The sequence below is a fragment of the Xiphophorus couchianus genome, chromosome 1 (assembly GCF_001444195.1).
Source record: "Xiphophorus couchianus chromosome 1, X_couchianus-1.0, whole genome shotgun sequence".
Lineage (NCBI taxonomy): Eukaryota > Metazoa > Chordata > Actinopteri > Cyprinodontiformes > Poeciliidae > Xiphophorus > Xiphophorus couchianus.
The window spans coordinates 20,964,773-20,989,850 of NC_040228.1; the positions used below are offsets into that span (position 1 = coordinate 20,964,773).

The 25,078-nt window shown below is 39.4% G+C and overlaps 1 protein-coding gene across 1 annotated transcript; it reads left to right on the forward strand.

The window, feature by feature from the left end:
- The first annotated feature begins 13,830 nt into the window (after positions 1-13,830).
- tnnc1a (troponin C type 1a (slow)) lies at positions 13,831-19,082 on the forward strand. Its single transcript, XM_028017392.1, has 6 exons — positions 13,831-14,856; positions 16,236-16,266; positions 16,417-16,563; positions 17,065-17,179; positions 17,673-17,809; positions 18,495-19,082. The coding sequence occupies exons 1-6, from the start codon at positions 14,833-14,835 to the stop codon at positions 18,524-18,526; spliced, it is 486 nt and encodes a 161-aa protein (XP_027873193.1). The 5' UTR covers positions 13,831-14,832; the 3' UTR covers positions 18,527-19,082.
- The last annotated feature ends 5,996 nt before the right edge of the window (positions 19,083-25,078 follow it).

Here is a 25,078-nt window from a genome sequence, read left to right on the forward strand (position 1 = left end):
TCAGTCCCCAAAATGAACTAATTAGCATGATGATTAGTCATTAGTATGCTAATCATAAGCAATTCACATATTTTATTCATGTTGTCATCCTGTTGTTTTTCCTCCTTTTACTGGATTTGTGTACACATCCCGCTTTATTTTCTCACCGAGGGTGTTATTGTGATGACCGATGGAATTTGGGGTTTTAAGTAAAAACCTTATTTGCATTTGAAGCTAATACGGACGATGTCAAAGAACCAGAAATAAATTACTTATCAGTCATTTTTGTGACATGAGTTCTTTCTTCTCATAATGAGAGCGGTAAGAGAAGATTGCAGATTCCTGCAAAGAAGTATTTGCGACTCCTTTGCAGGAAGTATTTGGAGAGAAAACAGATAAATGACATCAATCTAATCCTAAATCAGCAAACAAATAGTAAAAAAAAAACCTTAGCTCTGACAACAAGGAGTCTGCCTTAGTGAATCTGAAATGTAAACATGCCTTGTGAATTGAACCCACTCAGAACGTTACAGTCAGAAACATTTTTCTGTTGCTGGCATGTGTTTATTTTCTCTCTGATGGCTGACATGTTCTTCTTTGGTTGTTAACACCTCTCTGGCTGTTGATGGAGAGACTGGCATATTTTCACTTGGGAAATAAAGAGTAACCAAATAAGGGCTTACTCAGTTTTTCTCTGTGCAGCCTAAATATAATTTAGTCATTACACACAGGGATGGTTGATGAAATTTACCTCACACCTTCACATGATGAGAGTTTTAGAGGTTTACCGCATGAATATGCCGTCTTACATTGCAAATCGCCACACTGTGATGTCAACGTTTGAGACACAACACAATGCAAGGGGAAGATGCTTTTGTTTGTCTGATTTTCTTCTGTGTAAGGTTTTGTTTGCCGTGACCTAAATTTCTGTGAAGAAAGTGCATCAGCAACTCTGTCTCGCCTTTTTCCTTCCCTACGTCTCCTTCTCTCTCTCCCTCTCTGTTCTCTTTCTATTCCTCCGGCTCGCTTTCACTCTGTCCCAAACACGCTCGATTTACAAACAAGCAAAAGAAGCTGAGAGGACACTTATAGCTGATAACAATCAGCTTCAGCCAGATTAGTCACATAGAGGTATTGTTGGATGTGAGACTCAGAGAGCAAGCTGGCTGCAGATATTTCAGGAATACCAAGTGGAGCGTCCTCCAAATTTGGGGAGTCTTCCACTTCTCTTCCTTCTTACCTTTGTCAAAGGGATCAATTATGCAAAGAAGTTAAAATCTGCATCTTCAAATCACCATTTTCGCTCTTTTAGGAATTTGTATGTGGCACTTACCGCTAAGTCAAATGATTTTTTTTTCAACAAATCCAGTGAAATTGAGCAGCATCTGAATGTATCTGCATCAGCCTGCCGGTGCGCACTGATCAGCAGAGAGGTACTCTGTCTGTTTACGGCTCTGTGTGACAGTCAGCACACGGTGTGGATTTTGTAAACATATGACCTCCATGATAACCAGTAGGGGGGTTCTAAATCATTTCAAATTTTTGTTCATGTGTTGCTAGGCAACAGTGTAATGTTCTCAGTCACCCCCCTCTCCCCTCACCTCCTACCCCTTGCATGGCTTTCTGCTGGGATTGCTGAGCTTCTCCCGCCAAAAATCGTCAATTAACTTTGACAAAAGTCCACTAGTGATAAACATTAGGCTTCTGAGGGCCAAAAAGCAACTATATGGCTACACACAAGTCAAGGAGAGTGGAAAATTCAAAATGTATTTTAAAGATCTAAAGGATCATTTTAAACAAATCATCCCAGAACCACACGTTTTGTCCTACTCCGGTAGTAACAGCTTAAATGCTTCTGCATGCAAAAATATCATAGCCGTCATACAGCAATGTGTGGATGCTTTTCTGTTGTTGACAAACTAGTTTATAAAAAATAAAATCTTTAAATGTTTAAACAGTTTGATAAAATGCCAAGCACCTGCAAAGTACATACACAATTGAAACCAATTGAAAAAAAAAAGACCCTTTCCTGCCATCTGACAATAAATCGTATAAAACATTTCCTGTTTCTTTAAAAGCAAGCATCTTGTGACGATGCCTGCTGAAAGGCTGCAAGCCTGAAAACATCATTCAAACTCTAAATGCGTTTAGAGTGTGGGGGTGGGCCAGCAGCATCACCATGTGTTTTGTTGCTGGAGCGACAGGTGTGCTACACAAAACTGAAGGTATCATGAAAAAATGAGAATTATACGAAAATATTTGATATCTTCTGAAGACACCAACCATAAAATTACAGAAGGGGCACAAATTGTACTGCAAATAAATAATAACTTTAAGCAATAATAACTTTACACAGCCAAATAGGTGGGAGTTTTGTGCCATCTTCTTATACACAAAACTGCTTTCTTTTACACTTACGGTGGAAGAGAACTATGTTGTTGTAGATAAACTGAACCAATTCTTTAGATGACTAATTTTCAGCTCATCAAAGCTGCAGTCAGATAATTACAAGAATTACTTATTTGTCTTTATTTTCTTTTGCTGCTATCTCTTTCAATCCCAAAGCTGCTTATTTCCTCCCACTGTTCTTGTCCATTTAAGTCTCATTAAATTGTTATAAATTACGGGATTAAGGGACGATTTGATGAGAAATAAATGCAAAATACACCCTGGTTATCAATTGTGTAGAAACTTGTTCATTTTTATTATGTTAATAAGATGTTACTGGAAAAAAACCTACACAACATTTTAGGCCAATAAATACAAATTACATTATGGGTAGTGGGTAGCCTAAATGCTATCCATCCATTTTCTAACACCCTAGTTCCTAGTGGGGCCAGGAGGGGTGCTGGTGCCTATTTCCAGTGAACATTTTGGGCAAGAGGCGGGGCACACCCTGGACAGGTCACCAGTCTGTTGCAGGGCAACACAGAGGCAGACAGGACAAACAACCATGCACACACCTAAGGAGAATTTAGAGAGACCAATTAACCTAAGAGTCATGTTTTTGGACTGTGGGAGGAAGCCGGAGTACCCAGAGAGAATCCATGCATGCACAGTTAGAACATGCAAACTCCATGCAGAAAGACCCTGGGCTGGGAATCGAACCCAGGACCTTCTTTTGCAAGGCAACAGTGCTACCAACTGTGCCACTGTGCAGCCCCAGGTAGCCTAAATGACGATTATTAAAAACATTTCAAAACTCGGATATAAATGCAAATACAAATACAAAACATAAACAAGGTTAAAGTATGTATTGCTACAGGGAAACAAAAAGTTTCAGATTATATTATTGAATGTGTATATTTCATTGTCTTCTGTAAACTCTTCTGCAATAACAGCTTTATTTTGGCATGTTGTCCAAAGTGAAAGAGATTGCAGTTTCTTTGTGTGAAACGTGTCTGTGTCAGGGAAAAGTGTCGGGGACCAGAGGTAGCTAAAGGTCCATCATCATGCATATCCAAACAGGAAGGAGCTGTGACACTGAACTCTTTAAATGGAGGCTTTGACAGCAGTCTGCAATCCTTTCTCAGCACACTGCCCCTGCTAATCTGCTCTATTCAACCACATCACTATGGAAACTGAGTGGATGTCTCACCCTGGCTGCCTAACTGGTGCCATGCAGCCATGTCCACCACTGACATGAAGGTTGTTCAGCAAAATTGCTGCCCGATCATTGTTCTAGCCATGCTGTGACATTATTGTCTGTTTCTCTGACACCTGGTTACTCTTTTTTTTTCTTTTTTTTATCTGAAAAATTGCACTGTTGAAGACAGCAAATATAAGCTCAAAGGCTTGCAAGAGTAATTCCCTTCGGTGTTAACTTGGCTATAAGATGGAGAGTTTTGGGTGGTTGAGGAATATTTTTTTTTCATTCCTCGTGCCTGCTACCTTTTTCATTTCTGCGCTTTGCCTCTGGCGAAATTGCAGGCGAATATTTGTCATGGTTTTAAAGGGTTTATCAACTTCAAAGCTGAGGGAGCTGGTTGTCCAGCCCAACAGTGAGACCACACAATCCTTCCAGTTCTCGCAAAGAATGGGGTAGAGCATGTGGACAAAATTTTCCTGCCAAGCTCTCAAGTCAAAGCTTCTACATAAAGCTGGGAGAGTCACATTTGCATTTGCCATTGACGTCAGATTTAATCCAACCCAAACCACTTCTCCAGGCCCTTCAACATCTGAGAGAAGAGCTTTGGTAATTGTTAATTACGGCAAAAAGATGGTTGTAATCACTTGCTCCATCAGGCTGATCAGCACTAACACTGGGCGCCGAGGAATGAGCAGAAAAGCAAATCCCACAGGTAAATATAATTCAAAAGAGCCACTAAGAGGGTTGTGCAGCATACATCTCAAAGTGCTATCTAACCTAAAATATTCACCAAACTACTGGCATTTATGACAGACATGATGCACGTCTTTAAATTGCAATATGAAATTGAATGTATTATCACCCAGAAAATGTAGAAACATAAACTCAAGAAAACATTCAGAAGGCTTTTTATTGCTGTGATCTACTATATGTACTAGTTTGAGGATCTGAAAATACTTTGCTAATTTTCAACTAAAGCTGCACAAAAACAATAAAACAAAGTGAAGTTATGGAATAGCACTAACAAATCATGTTCAACTACCATATTGCTGATAGGTCCTACAGAAATAACCTTAACTTGAGATGAAATTATTGCATATATTGACTAGATTATTAACAAATTCATCCAAAATTATATAATACATTTTTCTTATGTTTACTGTGTCTGCTCCACCTGAGCAGTGAATCTCTGCAGCTCCTCTACATGGACCATGAACCTTGTAGTTGCTTCTCTGATTAATGCTTTAGTAAAGTTGTGAAGCCTGTTGCAATAAAACAAACATTATTTTTCCTCCACCTTATGAGGAAAAATAATTATTAAAAAGGTTGCTCAGCCATGACCATTAAGCTGATCTTACTTAGGAATGTTTCTGTTTTACTTCAAAATGGTGCTAATTAGTTTCATGTCAGCAGCAGGGAATCACTCATGTTTAATCCCTTCTACAGAAAAAGCTGTTTGTCCGAATGAGGATTTAGGCGAAGGCACTATGTAATTCCCACCGGATTCTCCAGGAGTCACAGAAACTATGAATCAAATTGGAAGTTATCACTGAGCACACAGAGAAACCTCACAAAGGAAAGACTCACTAAGCTAATTCAAACCAATAAATGTAAAATTTCTTGACCACCTTTGATTATTAAAACATTTCAGTTGTTAGCAAGATTTCTAATAACATGGCTCGTTTAAGCTACTCAAGATCCTGAATATCTTCACAGAGCCGATGACGAATAAAGTGGTGAGCATCAGCTGTCAAACACTGCCGTGCAAAACTGCCACAGCTAAAAACTGTCCTCTTATTATTTCTGTTCGTGTATTGAGTCCCTCTGCTCCAAGAGAAAGATGTAAAATGAGCTGTGCTTATGTAAAACTTGTGTGTTAAGAATTAGTATAATGTGAAAACCATGGAAACCAGCAGCCTTATACCTCAAACGACATGGTTACCTGGGTGATGAATGTTGCGCCAGGTGCCGCAGGAAGAAAGATGTGCTTCTGTGAAAGTTAGAAATTTACTCACTGAGACCAGAGGAAAGCTCAAGTGTGACAGTACATTAAAAAAAATGAAAAAATCCCAACCTAAATTATTTCCGCAATTTCCATACTGCCAATCATTTTTTTAGCTTATACACGTGTTTTCTGATTTTTAATAAAATAAGTGCAGCCTCGAGCAAAACTAGTGCAGAGCTAAGAATAATTCAAACACTGCAATGATTTCACTGAAGACCTAAAGCTCAAACACAAGTATTTGAAAAAGAAAAATCTGTACTTTTTTGTTCCTCCTATGTTGAGTGAAATTGTCCATTTGTCCAATGAAAAGTGAGAATTTATGTGCATCTCATTACACTGATTAGCAGATTACTTGCTAGATTAAAGTTAAAACTTTGACTAAGTCTCTGCAAAGTATATTTTTTCTCTTTATTGAGCATTTTGGATATGGACTTACATGGGATTTAGATCAGTTCCCCTTTACCAAACAAGTGGCCTTTATTAGAATTTTTTTTCATAGCTTTATGTATTCCCATTTTTAGTACAATCAAGTACATATGTTACCTTCCCTTATGATGAAAAGGCTGTATCAAAAACAACTTAATAAACTTGACTTTGCCCTGCGACAGACTGGCGATCTGTCCAGGGTGTACACCGCCTCTCGCCCGAAAAGTTCACTGGAGATAGGTACCAGCTCCCCTCCCGAACCCACAAGAGACAAGGGTGTAGAGAAAATGGATGGATGGATAAACTTCACTTTGCAACATGTAGCCTAGAAATTGTCCATCTATTGAAGATGTCAACTACTCAAAAAAGGCAATTTAATCCAAAAAAGAAGCAGTTTGTATTGCTGCATTCCATTTACATAAAAAGTTGGAACTCAGAGCTGGGTTTGACCTCATATTCAAGGAACAGCGTCTCATTTAACATGAGAATTTGTTATTTCATCATGGCGACGCCCAAGTAAACACAAGTACAACTAGAGGGTGTTTTAAATTAAAGAAAGGCAAAAAAAAAACATAATAGCTCTTATCAAATGTCCTTTAATTTGTAGAATCTTAAATTTCTCCTAGTGAAAAAACGGCCAATGATCATCTACTTCTTCCAGAAAATCAAAACACTGACAAAGGAGAGAATGGCTATGACTGAATTCTAAGGAGGAATGACATAATGACTTTAACATTAGATGGTCTTTCATTGACATTTTGCAGAAATTTCCCCATTGTACATTTGGATGACCTATGCATACCCAAAAGCTTTAACTGTACTGTTAATGTTTTAGGGTATTGCTTCAATATTTATTGTTCTTCCCTCTTGATATCTGTTTCAATAGCCTGTCACAGCAAATCACCTACAAAACACATGTTGGCTTAGGCTTTTAGGCTTTCCCTCTTTCTCTCCAAATGCACGTTTGGGAGACTGTTTTAAATTTGGAAACTTCAAAAGTTTAAGGCTTTGTCACCGAGAGCATTTGAAACCTTTGACATTGCTTATTTACCTTTCTTTAGAAAGCACAGGACACGTTTTACTGCACCAGCTTCAGCCAGCACCTTTGTTGACACTCACATCACAGTTTGTACTAAAAATGACCATCTCTAGGACAGAGAACAGTGGATATAAACAATGGTTATACACATATATACACAGTTGTTGGAACAGATGCCACCTTTAGGCATCTGAAATGGTACCCAGTGATGAACCAATGATACACCGCTCTCTTCATAATGTATTGGCAGATTCCTTGTGATTTTCCAATGATGTCACAGAAGGAAACATCGTGTTTGAGGAGTTACCTTAAAATATTTCCACTGGTGAGCCTGCATTTCACTCAGAAGTTGTGGATTAAATAGAAGCTTGCAAACCTTGACATAATCAATGTTAATGCATGCAAACCTCTGACTTTGAAGAAAATAATCAAATGATTTTTTTTTATACATATAAAAAAAATGTGTGATCCTTCACTGTACGGTTCGCTTTCTTAAAAATTGGAAACCTCACTCCGTTTCGCCACTTCAAAGGTGACCTCAAGTGTTCGAGACGCTAAAGAAATGTGTCAACCACATGAACCTGACATTGTCAAGAGCCTTCAGTGTCTCAGAGTGAATCTTGTAAAACTCTTGGTGCAGGGTGACATTGCTTTAAAAATGTGATTGATTGATCCTTTATATTAGTGTTGGTTCATTTTTTCCCCCTTTGGTTATTTGTTTACTTAGAATAGTGATGCATTTTGCTAACTCTTTTATTCATTTTGACTTTTTAAAATAGAAACCTCTTGCTAAATCTTGCATGAATGGATATGCATTCCAAAAGGAGCAACAATCCAGAATGGTTTTTTGAAATTTCTTCTAAGGTGCAACTTGTAAATCCATATAGCTATGATTTTAACCTTTTGCACCCAGTCGGGGTAAAACGACATGGGTCACAACTTGCCAACTGAGAGATGATGAAGACGTGCTAACACTCTGCTTTCAGTGTCAGACATGACATGCATGAGGAAGAACCCAGAGGTTGTGATTCACACCTTTTAGTCTGTCTGCCTGTGTGTGATGTGGTGTGTAAACATCAAGGTCTTTTCGGTGAGCTCATGCTGTATTAACACTTTCTGTTTGGTTTTATAGAAATGTAAATAATTGGTGCCGAGTGTAAGTAGAGTTTTGCTGCACGTCAAATGTATTTATCTGCTCCAACGGGACAAACACACAAGTCACTCAATTTAGTTGTTAACAACGGCATCACGAAACATTGACCTTTCGTTCGAGCCTTGAGGCCGCAAAATGAGTCACATGACAGCCTAGATATTTACAGTGCTTCTCATCACTAGCCTTGTCAAATCACAGCACACTTCACTGCTGCCTACGAGGCCCAAGGCTGGACTTCAACTATGCAAGCTGATGCATAGGTGGATTTTTTTTTTTCATGCGTTAGCTCATGTGCTCCGCAAGCTTGTGTAACACAGATATTGTGAGCGTATTCTGGGACATTAATGCACATTAGCATGCATTTGTGGCAGCGTGCGTGAGTATGTTTGCATGAGAAACAGCAGAGCAAATCATAAAGGAACACTGCATGCAGGACCAATGCATTTCAGACTGATTAGTCTTGTGGGGGAGCTTCTGGAGAGAATCCAGGACAATTTCTTAAGTTGTAAAACAAATAAGTCTGTTAAGATCAGGAGTCTTTTGAGAGCTAGCCCTAGCTTCTCTGCATACATTGGAGGGCTTGATTTTCTGCATCTTTTTGGAATTGAAGACTTTGGAACTAAATTTAAAATATCATGGGCTGAAATAGGGATGGAAATATTTGTGAATGTATTTTTTTTGGATGCACTGTTTTTCTGTTTAAAAGCTAAATACAGTTTTCACTATTTATCTTAAACATTGAATGTATATTTTATCTCCCTAAGGATGGGTTTAATTTATTTCTTTCCTGTCTTCCTGAGTTTTATAACAGATAAAGAGAATTCCAGTTGCTACTTTCCTCCGAAATATAGCTGTCAAACTAAAAGTGGAGCAGTAACTGCTTGGAATGAAGATGATTTTGACCTTCTTTCCCATCCAACTCGCTCTCAGTAGAGCCAATTGTTAGATTAAATAATTCTGAAGCTGCACCACTGTTCATTTCACTTGGGAATATCTGAGACATTGTCCGACACCCCTAGGGCTGTCGGATTACTTTTCAGAGAGCAGCAATTCAAGGGGAAGAGGTGAAGGCAACTACTGCGACAAGTACAAAATGTCTGCACGCTACAAGCCTCTACAGAAAGACTTTATACTGCTCAAAAAAATAAAGGGAACACTTAAACAGGTGTTTAACACTTAAAGTGTTCCCTTTATTTTTTTGAGCAGTATATTTAGTACTTATGCATAAGCATGAACAAATTTGTAGAGTTCTGATATATTAAATACTCTACGCCTATTGTTTACATTTCTTTTATCCAGCCTCACCTAATAGAGGTGTAATGATAATATGTGACATTCAATTAATAATATTCAAAAAATGCGGAGAACCAGTTTGAAAGAGTTTGAAAAACTGGTGCAGGGGTGAAGCGTGTGAGAACTCATCAGTCCTCGACTTTACATAGTGTGGTCTAGTCATGAGGTGATCCCAAGATTTTCATGGTATGAAAACTTTGAGCAAAAATATTACAGTTTGTCCTCATAACAATATTTGGAGAGAACTAAAAAATTGCTAACATCATTTCAAACAAAAATGTAACAATTGTCCCCTCTGCTGCTACATAACTTCATTTCAGAAAGTTACAGTTTGCAACATAGACTTAAGCAATATATAAAATACAAAATAAAAAGCCACTAAGCTTGTTCTTTTCAATTGCTTATTACACTGACCATTATACTTTTTTCTCTAGCTTGTTAATTAGTAGAGCTTTGTGCTGGCTGTGTAAGAAATATGCAGTTAATGGACTTATTAAACAGTGAAATTATTTCCATAGCATGACTGTGCTTTTTTATCTGAAAATATTCATTCATTCATTCAGTCATTTTTTTCTATCATGTAATCAAAAGAAAAGTTGAACAATGTTCTTTCGGTCAATCAGCACAGCTTCTCCTTCTGTTTGCTGATTGGCCTGGTAGAAAATCTACCGGAGACGATCCAAGTGAGCGGGAGAAAGCCCCAATGGCGCATTAGGCAAGATTTTTTTCCCAGTGGAATTGCACAGGAAGGTAATGGTCAGCCTGGTGTTGTAGAGGCTGACTGTTAATATTTAGATACTATATAGACACTGAATTTAACATGCTTAGAATTTTAAAGAGAGCATTAGAATTAGTTGACTCTGCTGTTGTGTTTTCTACTCATCTTTCTAAGATGAGCATGGAGTAGAGGAAAAACTGCCTGTCTTATTTGTTTCCATCTTTCTGTTTCTTCTAACTTAGAGTGATCTTACCACCCTCTTCCAACCAACTTATTATAATGTTATAAGACATTTTTGCGGTTTTAGAACTTGGCATACCTTAATAATATTAACTGACTCAGGAAGTCATTGGGTTGCTTGCTTCCTACTAACACAGGGGTCTCAAACTCCAGGCCTCTAGGGCTGCAGTCCTGCAGTTTTTAGATGTGCCACAGGTACAAAACACTGGAATGAAATGACTTAATGACCTCCTCCTTGTGTAGATCAGTTTTCCAGAGCCTTAATGACCTAATTATTCTGTTCAGGTGTGGTGCAGCAGAGGCACATCTAAAAGTTGCAGGACCGTGGCCTTCGAGGACTGGAGTTTGAGACCCCTGTACTAACATAAAGGCTTAGTTCTGACAGCAGATATTGATTCATGAACTGTACACTCTCTAAATAATTTATTAATAAAATTTAACCCAGCAATAACTTAAAACAACAGTACAGCTTCAAGTTATTATATAATGCATGCTAGTTTTTATTGTTTTACTGATTCAGACAAAGACAATGCCAGTAAAGCAGTGACAATACAGTAAAATCTAAATATGTGGAGACATTTATGACCATTTCAATATGTCACTTTTGCCTGTTTTTTCACAGTTAAACAAATAGGAGAACCTAACATAGAAGCAGACTTAGAAAAAGATCAAGTGTTTTTCAGTATCATATCAGAAACTATAACAATTTCTTTCAGCATTTTGCCATCTATAAAGTATGATTAATCTTAAAGACACACCTTGACAGCTCTTTTAGCTGCCACGTAGCAGAAAAACAATTTTTCTGTAGCTCGGAGGGAACCTCGGCTGCCATTAATCTGAGAAGAAATCTTTGCCGGGCCTCTCGTACACCATTTCAGAGGTTGGGAGGGGTAAGGCAGGGAGAGACGGAGAGGGTGGTAGGTCACTTGGTGGTCCAGTGGACTGGAAAATGTTGCAGGCCTCTGGCTGGAAGTTAGTGCATAGCTATGTACACTGGAGCTAATGTGACCCCTGGCTCATTGGAGCTCTGATTTAAGGAACGCTGTGTAACACGGCCAAATGCCTCAGTAAAGACGAGTGTCAAAGACAAATTACTGAGGCCAGTGAAGCAAAGTGAAGAAATTGTTCCCCCTCGTCTCTAATGGGAAATCCATAAATTTGGGTTAGGCAGTGAAAAAAAAAAAAAAAAACAGAAAAACACAGGTTTTATAATAAATATGGCAAAGAAACCAACAGGAGAGGTGGTCAGAGAAAAGAAGACTGTATCATCCAGTCACACGCAGGGCGCTCTCAACCTGCTACAACAGGAGCTGCTGACAGGTTGGTCATCAATGAAAGGAGGCGGAGAAAGAGGAGAACAGAACAAGGGAGAGGAAAGAAGGGAAAGGAGAAGAGAGAAAGAAAGGGAAGCTGACAGGTTCACCCCACCTCCCCTCCGCCCCCACCATCCACAGCAATCAAGGAGGTGAGGACACAGAGGGGAGGAGAGGAGAGGAGCTTCAAGCTCAGCTGCATGTCAACCCAATCATTACATCACATGACCAGTTAAATTGGCATGATGGGTGCTGTGCAGTGGAGTAGATTTCCACAATGTAGTCCTGCTGATTAGGAACTGTCAGCATGAGATGGCATGGCTCCCGCAGGTTGACATGTTTCACACTTGAAACCTGTAGTTTTGGTGCCTAAAACTGTTTTAGATGACGGTAGAAATCTCTCCAGTGTCTAGATGACCAACCCTACTGAAACTTCCAAACATGTCACCAAAAAAACAAAAAAAAAAACCCCACTAGAAACAAATAGGAGACAGAAACAACACCAGGAAATCTATATGTGATAGTTGTCCAGATTTGTTTGCATTACACCCCACGTGCATGCTTCGCAGCGCGGACGTATGCAAATAGGAGGCGAAGAATGGAGAATAATATAGTCACTCTGAGGACAAAATGTGGTGGCAGCGAAGCAGGGAGGGCGGTGGAGGGGGAAATAGCCCCGTTCATCTCCTCTCATTTTCTGCCCGCTACTACCCGGCAGAGTTTCTATGGCAACCCCTCAAAAAGCGGTGTGCGGTGAATTGTGGATTTGAGATGCGCTGTCTGATTGCGCTGTGTGGAGGAGATGGCTGGCTCTTTCGTCAGCCCTTCCCCGTGTAAGAGGAAATTGGTGAAGGGCTCCAATGAAACATCACTCCATATGCTTTATTTGATCTGCGTCTTCTGGCTCGACGTCATGTTTGTGTGTGTGTGTGTGTGTGTGTGTGTGTTGGGGTGCATACAGTGTGCAGAGCGGGCTCACCAACGCTTTACATTAGGAATCCGGTGCCCGCCTTCCCTCCTCACCAAGAGAAGCCGCTTGTCACTCTTGGCACCCACCAGACATCGCTCATAACAAAAAATAAAAAATAAAAAAATGAATGAATGAATTTGTCTGGCGGACCGTGTGGACTCATCAGTATGCTTTGACTTTCAGCTGATTGATTCGAAGCCACTGATGATTCACTTGTCTGAATTCAAACAGCAGCGTGCAGCGCAGTGCAGTGTGTCCTGAGTGTGAAATTATGACAAATGGAATAGTTTCAGATCCCCGCAAGCCCTCCCCTCCCTCCGCTCACCACCTCACTGATTTTCTTTCTTTCGTTTCTTTTCTTTTTTTTCTTCTTTCCCATGCAGGCAGGAACTTGTGCCCGTGACTGACATGCACTGATGCGGGGGTCTTTGTCACAAGACCCGCTCCTTTCTGTGCACGAGTAGGACATGTATGTTGTTCAGTGGGAGCTCCTTCTCTCTTCTTCTGAGTGGCTGTATGATGCTTGTAAGCTGTGCCAGTCCCCATTAGCATCCCATTATGAACCAGCATGATCACTCGTCACTTAAAATGCCTGCCACAGCATGCACTATGTGTGTGTGTGTGTGTGTGTGTGTGTGTGTGTGTGAAAGCTTTTTTCCCCTTTAAAGCACGTGTGTGAACGTGAAAAAGAATCACAGTCAAGTGATTGAGATGGCCTTGTTTCAGAAGAAGAAGTTTAGAAAAAAAAAACGGTAGCAGAGCCTTGCAGTGAATGCAATTTCATTTAAATGTCTCTGCAAGTGTTTGGTTTGTTTGACCCAGATTTCTCACCTACCCCGCAATTGATAAATTGGATATCCGGAGGCAGCCTTGTGCAGCTACTCAATGTAGTTTCTATGTAGCGAGCAGCGCCCTCTGCTGAGTATACCCGTGTTGCACATGATTTGTTTTCAAATCTACAGCCATGTGAAAAATATAACAGCCTGTTTTCCTAACATATGGGGGCATATGGGTTCTAATGATTCATTTTAAAAACTGATAAAAATTTTTTAGGTAAAATAGTCAAGCAAGTAAGACTAAAAAATATACAACTTTCTGGCGAGGAATAAATTAGGAATACTCCCACATTTAGTTCCACAAACGTAAAATAGCTAAAATCACATCAGGACCACAAGATTATAACAGTGGTCTTCAAAGGAGGTTTGCCTTTTTGAACCTGAGACATTTAGTTTGCTGTGCTCCTGACTGTTTGAATTGAGAGAAGGACGGAGAGAAGGATGTTAGAGCTGTCTGGAAGAAAACCTCAAATTAAATGTGAAGCATGGAGGGGGAAAACTCATGGCTTGGGAATGCCTTATATATCTAAACAGGTCAACATCATTTCCCCCATGGATTGTGCCATCTATCGAAGGGTGCTTGCTGAACATGTGAGATCATCTGTCAAAATAAAAAAAGCTATTGCAGTCTGTAGTGAGAAACCAGGTAAAAAGCCTTCAACAGTGCTTTGCGCATGTAGCTTTGATCTCAATATGTTGCAGTGGTAAAACTTGATTCCAAAGTGCTTACCAATAGATCTTCCTGCTTTGTTTATTTTGTCATTGTCATGAAATTGTAGGATCTTTGAAGGCCAGTATTGCTACCATTATTTCAGTGTGACTCCACAGAGCTCTGCTTGTCTCCTGTCACGGTCTGAAAACTTCTGCATGCACCCACAGTCACAAATTCTTTCAACCTCACTCAGGTCTGGAGGAATGTTGAGTGTCTCTAGCCCTTCTCCCTGGAGATTAGAGCTCCCCATGCATGGCCTCTCTCCTCTCCTCAAACTTATTCCATAGTGTGCCCCCTAAGAGCTGCTGCATTTTTATCTGAGCCCGGTGATTGTGACAGATTGGGCCAATGATGCACGCACACACACACACATTTGAGTACACACATGTTCGAGGCTCTATCAGAGGGGAGGTTGCTTTGCCAAGGGAGGGACAGACAGTGCCAGGCTTGGGGTATAAAACCCTCCCAGGATGAGACCGGAGTCCTCCCCTAAGCTGGACTCTTTCTCAGTCCTTTGTGCCAGGACACTGTCAGGACCGGCAACAGACGAGCCGCCAGCATGAATGACATCTACAAAGCAGCGGTACGTTCTCTCACTCAGCTCATATGCTTTACGCTGTGTACAGTCAGCGCCTTCTGATGAGGCGATTTGGTTTTGCTGGATAGTCCCCAAAACTCAGTGAGAGCTAATCTGGGAGGAGAAGGATTTTGTTTGCACATCACCACTCTTACCATTGATTTGTAGAGAGAATTTGGTTTATTCTGTAGAAGGCTTAGACAGTTTTGTGATTGTTTAATTAGCTGGAAAAGTCCCATATCTTTTTGACTAACTGCTGGTATTTGAATCCTGCCAATGTCTGTTCAGTGTGTCCCCTCCATCACCAGCTGGTATCAAACATGTTTGTGGATCTTTAACCATATTGGAAGAGGTGGGAGCCATTTATTGGGGTCAGTGAGCGGACATGTCCCCGGTCATCACTCTGCTGCTTCATTCTTGACTTCAAATGGACTAGTCCTGCCTCCCAGGGCTAATTTTGGCAAGTTGCTCAAACGATTCTGCTTCTGCAGTGCTCTGGTCCCATAGAGGGCCTTCAGGTTTAGATAAACTCCTCCTCCACTGGATTCCAGCACTATCTGTGATCCTGAAAGCTCGGCTGTCGTGTGTTGACCCCCGTCCTGCTGGACAGTGGACCCGGTCGTCCTGTTCCCTCACATCCCAGCTGAGCAGGACATCTAAGACAGTAAAGGCACGCAGGAATGTACATAACATGTTTGTTTGGATACATCGTTTCATATATCATCACTTGAGGACTGTGTTTGTTTACAAAAGATCATCTGAATGTATGGCTGTTTAATTTACTACAGACGACAGATGATAACTCTTATGTAAGCAGCTGTCTCCCTCTTTCGCTGTAGCTTTTGCAGGATTACTGCCCCATTGTTATGGGTGATAGCCACTGCTATGCTAATTTAACGCACTCTGTGTCGGGTTCCTTTATCTGTGGTTCCTGATCATGTTGTGTTTATTTTTAGCTCCCCATCATTCTGGGTGCCACACATGAAACATACATTATGTGTTTTAATTGCAGATGCAGCAATGAAAAATTTTCCAGCATATTTCCAATCTAAAGTTTTTGATGACTGGAAAGAAGATCAAACTTTTAGTTTAGCATTGTTAGCATTGATCAGAGCTGATTGGATGTGTAATCATCTAATTTCTTGGAACATCTTTGGTTTAACCAGTATCCGTTAAGTCAGAGGAATACCACTTTTGACTGAAAAGTTATCAAAACAAACATGAGTAAAATAGTGTGACTTTTGTTGAAAATTTCAGGTCCAGATACCAGAACTAAAAACTTTCACAGTGAAATAAAATTGTTAATATGAGACAGTGTAGAAAGGGGAAGACCCCACTGATTTTGTTCAGGTGGTTCATTCTTTTAATCGTTTCATCTTTTACAGGTTGAACAGCTGACAGATGAACAGAAAAATGGTGTGTAATTTTCATTTTATTTTATGAATTTTATGGGAACATTTTCACATCATGTTCCTGCTTGCTAAAGAAAAGCACAGTATGATGGATAGCTAGATGCATCTAAATATATCTTTTAAGTACTTTTCCTTTACTGTTGGGGTGTTGCAGAGTTCAAGGCCGCCTTCGACATCTTTGTGCAAGACGCAGAGGATGGCTGCATCAGCACCAAGGAGCTGGGAAAGGTTATGAGGATGCTCGGTCAGAACCCCACGCCAGAGGAGCTGCAGGAGATGATAGACGAGGTGGATGAAGATGGTAAATCAAAACAGGCAACTGAATGGTTGACCTCTTATTGCCCATAGTTCAGCGACCTGGTCTATCTTGTTGTGCATACGGAGCATCAGTCAGACCCTCTATACTTAATGTCAAATGCTAGTCAGCGGTCGTAACAACATCAGGATGTGTCAGACTGGATTAAAGGGGAATTGTTTATCAAATGATGCACAAGTCGTCTTGAATTTTCCATGTGATGTGATGATCAAAGGCAGAAAATAACATTTTGGATTTACCTCAGAAAGGTTTAATATGTGATGTACATTTTGGCATGCTCTCAGATAAAGAATAAGAATGACATTTAAATGTCGCAACAATTTCTGCTTGTCATTGTGAACTATAGGTATCTTCTTGTGTCAGAAACATGAATAATCTCAAATAGAAAGGGTTGCACATAAAGTCATTTGTGCATTATTTAAATTATCTGAAATTCCGCTCTGAAAAGGTGCTTTGAAATGTGTGTGTGTGTGTGTGTGTGTGCAGGGAGCGGCACGGTGGACTTTGATGAGTTCCTGGTTATGATGGTGAGATGCATGAAGGACGACAGCAAAGGGAAGACAGAAGAAGAGCTCGCTGAGCTCTTCAGGATGTTTGACAAGTATGTTTTTATTCTTGAACCCTACTACTATCAATAAAATATTAATCCCATAAAAGCAGTTAGCTGATCTTTGAGTTATCTGACAAACAGACGGGTCAAATTATATTTAACAAGTGGATGCTTTCATCTCAGAACCACCGCAGCCTAGTTATTAAATTGCACTTTAGTGTGGTTGCAGCAAAGTATGCTCCCCATGTGCAAATTATGAGCTCTGACAAAATGCCAAGTAGCTCTGCAGAGAACTGCATGTAGTTCACTCCTTAATCGTTTTTGACAGTTCTGAGTATTTCTAACACCCCCTAGCATGTATGCCAGACACCTCGTCTGAGCATCAAAGAACAAACGCCCCCTTCCTTACTCCCATCATGGTTTTGCAGAAATTTTTAAAGCCCAAGATTTGAATTTTCACATGATTTTCCTCTAATGCTGCCCTTGAAGCTCTGTGTGAATTCTATGAGAGCACAACATAAATTGCACTGCTTTGGCTGCGCAGAAATGCAGATGGTTACATCGACCTGGATGAGCTGAAAATGATGCTGGAATCCACAGGAGAAGTGATCACTGAAGATGATATTGAAGAGCTGATGAAAGACGGGGACAAGAACAATGATGGCAAAATTGACTATGATGGTAAGGGGGTTTAAGCGCCTAAAAACAAAGAAGCGTAATGACAGAAAAGCCTCTAAAGGTTTCTAAAAGTCTTTGTCTTGACAGCAATAATGTACCCTGTGATTGTCTCATGGTGTGTTTGGTTCAGATCCTGCTTAGCAGACTGGTTCTATGTTGTGTTAATTGGCAATTATACATCTAAATGAGCAAAGACCATATGTGGAGTTTCTCAAGGCTTCATTTTCACTCCGCATTAATTCAACATTATATGGTTTCTTTAGCTTTAATTATGGAGAACCAGAAGATCTCCTGCAATATCTATCCATCCTGGAGATGTGCCATTTTATATATCTGTGTCATCGCTTGATTATAGTCAGAATTTTCTTTAACTTTATGCAAAACATATTCAAAATATATGGTTAGAGAAGAGCAGTCAACTGGAATCAAAGAGGCTTGAAATCTGAATGCTGTTATGGATTTAGAGCTGTGTATTACCTTCTGGATAAAATACACAACTAAATCAGTTTATTAACATCTTAAAACCATAACCCATCAAAACAAGACACAGTAAACCAATTTCTTCATTGCCCTTGAACTATCTTGTTTATAGACATTGATTTATAAAATATCTTGCCTTGATTTACTGTTTCATACCAATTTGGCAGAAGTTAAGCAGCTTTCTAAACACGGCTTTCTTATTTTACAGAATTCTTGGAGTTCATGAAAGGAGTGGAGTAACCCTGAGCTGGAGAGGAAAAAAGTTATTTTGAGTGTCACTGTGACTCCACAGTCATCTGTGGAAAACTGGATTTGGCTGCAGTTGATGGAAAGCAATGGGTCAGCAATGCAAACACTGTATCTGATTTTTTCGTCTTTTGTATTTTCTATCATATCTTCCATTGTTGAAGACACAATTTTTGACTTTCAGTACATTGAATCTGTGTAAACGTGTCTAGATCACTTAAAATGTTTGTTGAGACCAAATATTATTTCCCCCATATAGCTGATTTATGTTGGGTTTTTGCATTATGCTTCTAGGTAAATATAATTTTTCAAAGGTTGCAGTCCAGTTCCCAAAATAATGTTGAAGATGTAAATAAACGCAAAGTAAACTCTTGTTGGAATAATCATTTTATCCATAAAATGCGCCGTATCCAGTGAGTGTGCATGCCATGATGTACAGTTTCTCTGTGTCTAAAGTCCCATCAGGATATTTCATTCTGTCCAGGTATGACTGTCTGTTGCACTTGGAAGGTGCACTCATGTAATAAACAAAATCCGACCAATAATAAGATTCCTCTGTCAGTGCAGTGATTTTGTCTGGTTTGACATTTTTCATTTCTTATATATCTAGCATTAAACTTTTTTTTCTAGAAATTAAATTCCTTCTGCTTCCTTTTGATCCATCTGTGTAATTTCTACTCCGTATTGGATCTTGTCTTTGAGCATGTGAAGTATTCTCATGGTTGTATCCAGTTACACAGCCTGTTTACAGAGGAGCTATTTATGTCTAATCATGTTAGTGCCCCTGTCAGAGGATCAGCGCCACCAGTTGACAGTCAGATTCCTTTTTCCTTAAAAAGAAATCTGTTGACTACAGAGAGATAACAAGACTGCTATTAGCACAGCTTTAAATTTGGCAGAAATGTTAGTACTTCTGAAGTATCTGAACAGTCAGAGCAAAGTGATGAATCTTAATGTCTGCAAGACTTTTACTTGTTTTGGAAAAAATATTCTACATATTTTTCTAGGCTTTTCTTAAGTGGCACAAGTGTGCCACTTTTCTTAAGTGTTTTTTTTAAATGAAAAACTAAAACAACCTTGTAACATACTGATAACTGTGTGTAAGTGACTGACTCACTCTTTGTACAAAATCAGGAACCCTGCCATGCAGTTATAATAACGTCCACTTGATGTCAGCAGGACAACATAGACTCATGTTTTGTTTTGTGTTTTTTGCTTGTATTCCAGTAAGCCCAGGAAAACAGATTGCTTTGCACAATTACACTTCTCCAAATATAAATACAAGAATAACACCAAATTGATATAACACAAGAATAATTCCAGTTGGCTTGAAAATAAAACTATCAATCCAATGTATTGTAAGTGGCGCAAGTAATTTGCAGTGCAATAAACAGCTGGAGAAAAAAAAAAGCATATTATAAACGTTTTATTAAGAAATTCTTATTCAGAATCACTTAACAATTCCAAATGACGTGACTTTGTTTTATTTTGTTAGATTCCTATTTATCTTATCTTTTTTTTTCTCTCTTTTGTAAAAAGCACCTTGTTGAGGATTTTTGTATTTCGGAAGGGGAATAACTGTGTGTGAGCAGCCAACGTCAGTGGCCTGACTGATGACAACATCCGAAAGTTCCTCCTATCTCTGTTTTTTTTCCTGGTTCCCTGAAGGTGTTAGTTTGGTGGCTTCAGGGGATCAAAAAACATAAACCTGCACTGAACTAAAATCCCTCTGATGGGATTTCTTTCTTGAACAGTGTGACTCATTAACATTACTCTCAGTAATGCTTGAAAAGTCTTTTTGTGTTTTTGCTAAACCAAATAGTAAGATAAGGCACAAAATGTCCTATAAGAAAGCTGATGTACTCGATATCCTCACTCAGATTAAACCACCCTGCTGGCTGAGTTCATTATAGGCTCTGCAGACAGGAACAGGATGAGCCACGCACTCAGCACCATCAATGAGAGGCTGGGCAGCAGCAGAGTAGAGTGTGAATGAATTTGGGGTGTGGTGCACTATAGCTGCAAGTTGGGTGGAGAAGTGAACCAGTTACGTAAGACCCACTTGATGACTCATGCCTGCTGTTCATAACACATTGCAGATATGAGGCACCTTTGAAATTGTAGCACTTGGCCTAAAAGAAAGAGGATGTGCACAACGTAGGCTGCAGTAAGCCACCAGCATTATATAACCTCATTCAGCTTAATTCTGCTAAATGGCATAATCCATTGACAGGGAGTGAGTCAAGCAGATGTATAACTTTTTAAAGTAAGAATAAGATTGCTGAACCGGTTTTCATAAATGACTTATTGAAACCACTGGATCCAGTAAAAGTGTGTTACTAAACCATGCCAGGAGCAAGGGGATTCACAACCTTTTCCCCCTCCGATTCCCTATGATTTATTGATGTGTAAAATCCCCGGAAGAGGGAGGAATACCCCCCACATGACATTGAATTTACAAGGCGCCGACTACTTTCAGATGCCCACACATGCAGATCTCTCAGATGAAGGTGGTAGACTCTTTGGTTTAGAGCAGGGGTGTCAAACTCCAGTCCTCAAGGGCCGCTCTCCTGCAGTTTTTAGATGTGCCACAGGTACAAAACACTGGCATGAAATGGTTTAATTACCTCCTTCATGTGTAGATCAGTTCTCCAGAGTCCTGCTAATGACCTAATTATTCTATTCAGGTGTGGTGCAGCAGAGGCACATCTAAAAGTTGCAGGACTGCGGCCCTCCAGGACTGGAGTTTGACACCTGTGGTTTAGAGGATTCCTGTATTTTTCTGCTTAACATCACTCAGCCTTGGACCTGGAAAGAAAGAAAAAGTCTCTTCTTTCTCAACCTTCCACATGGAGTTAAATACAAAAAATAGGTTCCAAAATTTCCTTTTTGATTTTTCTTAGAAGTCTATTTATGGAGAATTTTTTTTCTTATATTGTAAACAGTAACAAAAAAGTGTTCAGACTATGTCTAAGATATTCAGTTTGTAATACAGTTGAAACATTGTCTTATTTTTATAAACATGTTTTCCAAGACGGTAGAATATTGACAGAATTATTTTTCGCCGAGGCACACATGTTTACAAGGATACAACACATTACTTCTTCGTATGACATCATGGGAAAATAAAAATAAAAAATACATTTAAAAAATCAGATGGATAATCCTTGGTTACAATAACCAGATTCTTATAGATGCCACATCTATCTGTTCAAACTGTGCAAGCATAAACAGCCGTGATGTGGCAAGTCAAGAACACAGACTCTGTTTCTAAAGACGAATGTGCCAGAACAAAAGCAAAAGGCCTCGCAAAGATGGTGCCTGAAGCTAGAACGAGAACTTCATTATCCACAATGAAACAAGTCCTGATTGGTTACTCTAAATTCCCCTTAGGGATGAATCTGTGTGCACAGTTGTTTGTCCTATCTCTGTGTTGCCTTGTAATAAACTGATTATCTTTTCATGATGTGCCCTGGCCTGCCTCTTGCCCAAAAGCTAATGGAGACAAACGGACAGAAGACGTAAGGTCACTTGCCTTAACCTGTACTCGGCTCTGTGTTGTGATTGTTGTCACTTGACGATAAGAGCAGAAAAGCTGTCTCTAAGCAAAGTGGCTTAAAATTTGAACCAGTTCCACCAGTTCTGTAAAAAGGAATGAGTCATAATTCCACCAAACAGAATTAATTTTGGTCAGACAGTGAGTAACAAAAAGTTAGGTCTTCTTTATAATTTACGTAAATGTGTGGTTTAAACTCTAAATATGTACTCTTGGAGGGTTTTCTGCTTAAGTAGAACCAAATGTAGGTTGTTTTTCTTGCCATCAATACACAATGAGGAAGTGGAACACTTCTGACTGAGAAAGAGTGAAAGCACTGCGGATCAAGCTGGAACAGACAGAATATTGTATCATGACGCTCCATCCCACTTCTGGTGCTGAAAACACTGAAGTACTGTCTCTGGACTGCCCCGCCATAATGGCCCATAGAGAAGTAAGACCACAAATACACAGAAATCCCAAATTCCACTGAAAGCTATTCATTGATTCCCATGAATAACAGTAATTGTTTTCTTTTAATGCAGCTCAAGAGGGTTTATCTATTTTTACCAGCAATTAAAGGGAAACTTGAAGCTGTGCATATGAATTGATAAAGGAAGAACATGCAGCAATGTGAAAAGTGAAAATACTGACCTCTTAAGACTGATCAAATGTTTAAACTTTTTTTGGAGCAGTAACTAAACCAACGTCGTCTTTCTGTACCTTGAACTTAAAGAACCATTGACGGATTTTGAAACATCATTCCAAGCCAGGTTGGAAAGTCTTATAATAAATACTGTATGTCACTGTAATAAATTACCATATTAATGCCACTATTTCCTTCTTATTCATTAAGTCTAAGACAATCAACACAAATCTGCTTTACTAAAATGGCATGTTTTCATGTCCTTCCTATTTTGAAGAATGTGTCTGTGTAAAAAAAACACCCAGTTATTTTTTTGTTGTTGTTGTTGATGTTGCAAGCCTTCATTTTTCTTCATGTGGTATTAGGCTTATGCAATAAAATATCTATTTATTTGAAGTCTTCTTTACAACTTTGCCAGATATAAAGACATATAAAAGAGCTACATGTGTATTGCTTAACAGAGTATCTGTTTCTCGTGGCCTAAAATGATTCCACCAGAGATCAAGACAACTGAAGGCAGAAAACAACAACAAAAAAAAAACACTGATTAAACTGCTTGGAACACTCAGTCAATCACTAAAGTGCTTTTCTCATTGTATCGTAAATTTTATCTTGTAAAACTCCAATCCCTACTGAATCAATACTTCGTGAACCGCTTTGCATTTACAGCTTGAATTCTTTTGGTCCATGTCTGTGCTGAAATCTTTGCTCACATTTTTAATGGCATTATTTGAATGTTACTTGACTGGGCCATTCCCATGTGTGGACATTTATGTGTATAAAACATTCAGTTGTTGCTCAGGTTGCATGTCTGGGTTTGTTATCCGTGCTTAAATGATGAACATGCACATCGGTCTCATGTCTTTTGCAGCTTCCTTGTTTCTTCTGAAATACTCTAGAACATCCTCATATCATGATGCTCTTACCATCATGTTTCACCATCATGTTTCAGAGGAGGTGGATTGTTCAAAATGATATGCAATGTTTTCTACCACACGTAAAGCTTTCCGTGTAAGAGAAATTCTGTTTTGATCTCAAATGAACAGAGCATCTTCCCCTACAGGGCCTGTAGAAAACTGCAAATGGGATTTCTTATGTCTTTCCTTCCAGTTTCTGTCTGCCATTAGGATTGGCATAATAGATGCACTTCCAGTAGTTCTCGTTCCAGGCCCGCTTCTCTAGTGGCTGCTTCTGTGATAAATGTTTTCTTGCACAGCCTGTCAGTTTAGATGCCCAGTCTTAGTAGGTGTGTAGTTGCGCAACACATTTTCCACATACTCTTGCGGAAGTGGCAAAAGCCTGAGAAGTGAACATCCAGATGAGATGTTGAAAGCTTGGGATATTGTTTTGTAACTTCATCCTGTCCCCTGCCTGTCTGCTGTGTCCTTGGTTTTCATTGTGTTTTCATTGTGTTCGCTAGTTCTCTGGCGAACCAACTTGATCACTGGTATCTTTTGAGGGCAATCACTTCTACTGGATCTAATTTATGGTAGGTATATCAGGCTAAAGAAGCCTGAATACAAATTGTACATTTCAGTCAGATCCTCAGTTGTTTTGGGGTTTTCAGTTATCATTATTCTGTGTTCCTAATTCTCTTTCTTTCATTAGATAAGCCTTGTTTCTGTTTTACATTAGTGCAGGTTTTCATAGTGATTTTAATTTATGTTTATTTCTTCCTTATTTTGATTTTCTTTGTTACTCTTAGATTCATTTTCTCAGTTTCCTGTATTGCTCTTCTTTGCCCCTCGCTGCCCCTCTCCCATCAGTCTGCCTTCTGCTCTCTCCCCTCACACCTGCAAAACGTTCTCTCTGGTCTTTTCTTCTAGCATTCGTCCTCACTGTATTTAAACACTTCTCCTGCTCTCACTCCTCACTGGTTCCCCCCGTTAATTTCCCGTCGGTATCCTCCCATCTTTTACCCTGTCTTTATACTTTTTGTTCAGCTCTGGCTCCTTGAGGTTTCTTTTTATTTTGTTTTTTTTTTTGTTACTTATTTATTATTAAAACTACAAAAATCTACTCAGCGCCTCTGTCTACTGCATTTGGGTCCATCATCACCACACACATCATGACAATTTCAGTTGTTCATAAGAAAAACATGGCTTTCCATATCACAGTTTGGTTATTATATGTTGGCTTATTGCATTAAGTCCCAACAAAATCCATTACAGTTTGACAGAAAACGTAAAAAGGTTGAACATTTTTCTTTATTGTGTAATATAAACGTCTCAGGCCAATTCAAAGTATTTTACAAACGTAGGAACATTCTCTTTAACTTACTGAAAGATTTCTGACAGGAAACAGCATATGGCCATGTGTAAATGGCATGCCAGGCAGCAAGGCAGTTCCCAGCAGCGCCTCCTCC